Source organism: Triticum urartu, chromosome 4 (genome assembly GCF_003073215.2).
Source record: "Triticum urartu cultivar G1812 chromosome 4, Tu2.1, whole genome shotgun sequence".
NCBI lineage: Eukaryota > Viridiplantae > Streptophyta > Magnoliopsida > Poales > Poaceae > Triticum > Triticum urartu.
In genome coordinates, this window is record NC_053025.1 from 576,047,631 (window position 1) to 576,050,399 (window position 2,769).

The following is a 2,769-nucleotide window of genomic DNA, read 5'->3' on the forward strand; positions in this document are numbered from 1 at the left end:
TGCTGGAGCCAGCGCTGCGCGCCGCGCCAAACCAGGCGATGCGCACGCGGCATACGTGTTTTTTACGCGCGGCGCGACCGGCGCCTGTTGGAGATGCTCTTAGTCTTCATTGGTCAACAGATGAGCAGGACGGTCTACCCCCTGAAAATCGGGGGGAGAGGTTTGTGATTGATTGTTAGATAAAAAAAACCTGTAAATCTTTGTATGTTTATTAGCACTTTTGTGGACCGCCATATCAATTGGGATCGAGCGAGGCTCGCGAGACTGGCGGAAAGCTTCTGCCGGACCGTCGTACCCAAACGTTTTTTTTTTTTTAACCCTGCCTTTTATATTGAGAGTTTTATAGAGATTGGGTAGAAATAGGGAAAATAATAGCGTTGCTCTGAGTGAGTGTGATTATTTTTCATCTTGCGTATGTGATGCACACATGGCATGAGGGTAAATACTGCTCCCAAAGCTGAGAAAGCAACAAAAATCGATGTCACCTGAAACGGACGCATCGTATACCGTCTGCTTCTGCGTGTACGTAGTCGGTTCATCGGTGCACGTCAGACATAGCTCGTGAACGACACGTACACACGTAGTACGTGCTAGGCTCCAGACACGGCACCGGAAAGCTAACTTGGACACGTTCCATCAACGTTCACAGGACGACAACAGCAGGGCATCACAGCCTGACCATCCTAGCGGTACCGTGCATGAGTCACGCGCACGTCCTTTACAACTGCATTACAACCAACATTTCACTCACGGTAATACTCAAATCAAATACAGTAAAGAAAATTGGCTTATAAATAAACACGTACTCCAGACGCATGCACACACACCACATGAGCAGGAGTGAGAGTGAGCCACACATCACACACGCTACACCGGCCGGGATCATCGAAATGGCGACCGGCGTCGGCAACGGCAGTGGCCCATCGACGAACGACGCGCTCCAGTCGATCCTCGCCGCCGCGCGCCCGTTCCTCCGGGGCGACCTCGCGGCCGTCGACCCCGAGCTCCCCTCGCTCGTCTCCGTCCTCGTGTCCGCCGGCGCCGGCGAGTGCTACCACAAGCACGGCACCTTCCTCGCGCACCTGCTCGACGTCTACCGCATCCTCCGCCTCTGGGGCGCGCCCGACGCCGTCGCCCGTTGCGGCCTCTTCCACTCCTCCTACTCCAACTCCTACGTCAACCTCGCCATCTTCGAGCCCGACGTCAGCCGCGCCCGCGTCCGCGCCATCGTCGGCGCCGCCGCCGAGCGGCTCGTGCACATCTTCTGCATCGTCCCGCGCCACGCGCTCATGCACGACGACCTCCACCTCCGCTACACCGACGCCGAGCTCCGCGACCACCTCGCCGCCGCCGAGGCGTCCCTCCAGGCCGCGCGCTCCGGCGGGGCCAGGCCGGAGGACAAGGCGGAGCCGTGGCGCGCGAAGCTGCGGTCCGTGGTGCCGGAGGAGGGCGTGGTGGTGCCGCACATCCGGACGGGGGAGCCGGTCGGGCTGTCGCGGCGCGTGCTGGCGGTGTTCGTGCTGATGACCGTCGCCGACTTCAGCGACCAGTACACGGACTACCAGGACAAGCTGTTCCACAACGACGACGGCCGCCTCGAGTTCGCGGGCGACAACTGGGCCGCGCTCTGGCCGGGCACCGGCAAGCCGGGGCTGTGGGTGAGCGCCATGTCCAGGCTCGCCGCGCTGTACCGCCTCATCGCCACCGACGAGCAGCTCCGCCACATGGAAGAAGGGTCGACGAAGACGACGGCGGACGAGCAGGACGCGGGCCTGGAGCTTCGCATCCCGCCCGTGTTCGACCGGTGCAGCAAGGTGCTGGACCCCGGCGAGCAGATCGCGGCGAGGGACCTGTACTGGGAGGCGATCTGCAGCGACGGCAAGGAGGGCGCGGAGTCGCTGCTGCGGCGGTGCATCGCGAAGAACCCGTACGTGGGGGAGCCGTGGCTGGTGCTGGCTCAGGTGCTGCTCAACGGCGGAGGGAGGTGGGAGGAGGCGGAGGCGGCGGCGGCGGAGGGGCTGAGGCTGGTGCTGGAGTGGGGCAGCAGCTGGGACAAGAGGATGTCGTGGGAGGGGTGGGTGTCGTGGGGGAGGGTGATGAGGGACAAGGCCAAGGAGAAACAATGGCCGCGCTCTGCCTGGGGCATCATCAACCTCGGACTCGTCAAGCACATCCACGACGACTAGCTGCCGTCATTTATAACTCGCTCAGCTGTGGTGCTTACTTAGCGCGAGTCTGTCTTCATTGGCTGTGTGATGGTGTGGTATTTGAGTATGTGGCCTATGTTTGTGTCATTGTGTGTTCATTAGCGTGATGGTGTGGTATCTGTGTATGTGACCTATGTTTGCTGGTATGGTTGGTTAATGAATAAATCTTTACCTATTAATAAAGTGGCTATCGCTTTTGATCGTCTGTCATTAAAATTACCTTTTAAGTTGGTAAAAATTATCCACCAATGCCACTGGTAAATGAAAAAACGATTCAACTTTTCGGACAAAAATCACCGCCTCCTTCGTTGCTTTATAGGGACGCGACGTGCAATAGTCACTGAATGAAGAGCAGCGGAGCGGTCGGCCAATCCCTCCTCTAGCGATGAGACCTAGGTTCGATCCTTTTAGCTTCCTTTTCTCACGCATGTCGTACCCATGTATGTGTTCATCGGCCGGCCCATGTGCGGGGCTTCACTCCTTTTTTTTTCATTTTACTTTTTTGTCTTTTCTTTTCTCTTTCTTTTTTCTTTCTTCTTTCTTCTTTATTCTTCAAATTACT

The 2,769-nt window shown here is 57.7% G+C and overlaps 1 protein-coding gene across 1 annotated transcript; it reads left to right on the top strand.

Moving 5' to 3' along the window:
- Window positions 1-807: 807 nt before the first annotated feature.
- Window positions 808-2,386, top strand: LOC125554206. Its single transcript, XM_048717791.1, has one exon. The coding sequence runs from the start codon at window positions 816-818 to the stop codon at window positions 2,184-2,186; it is 1,371 nt and encodes a 456-aa protein (XP_048573748.1). The 5' UTR covers window positions 808-815; the 3' UTR covers window positions 2,187-2,386.
- Window positions 2,387-2,769: the final 383 nt, after the last annotated feature.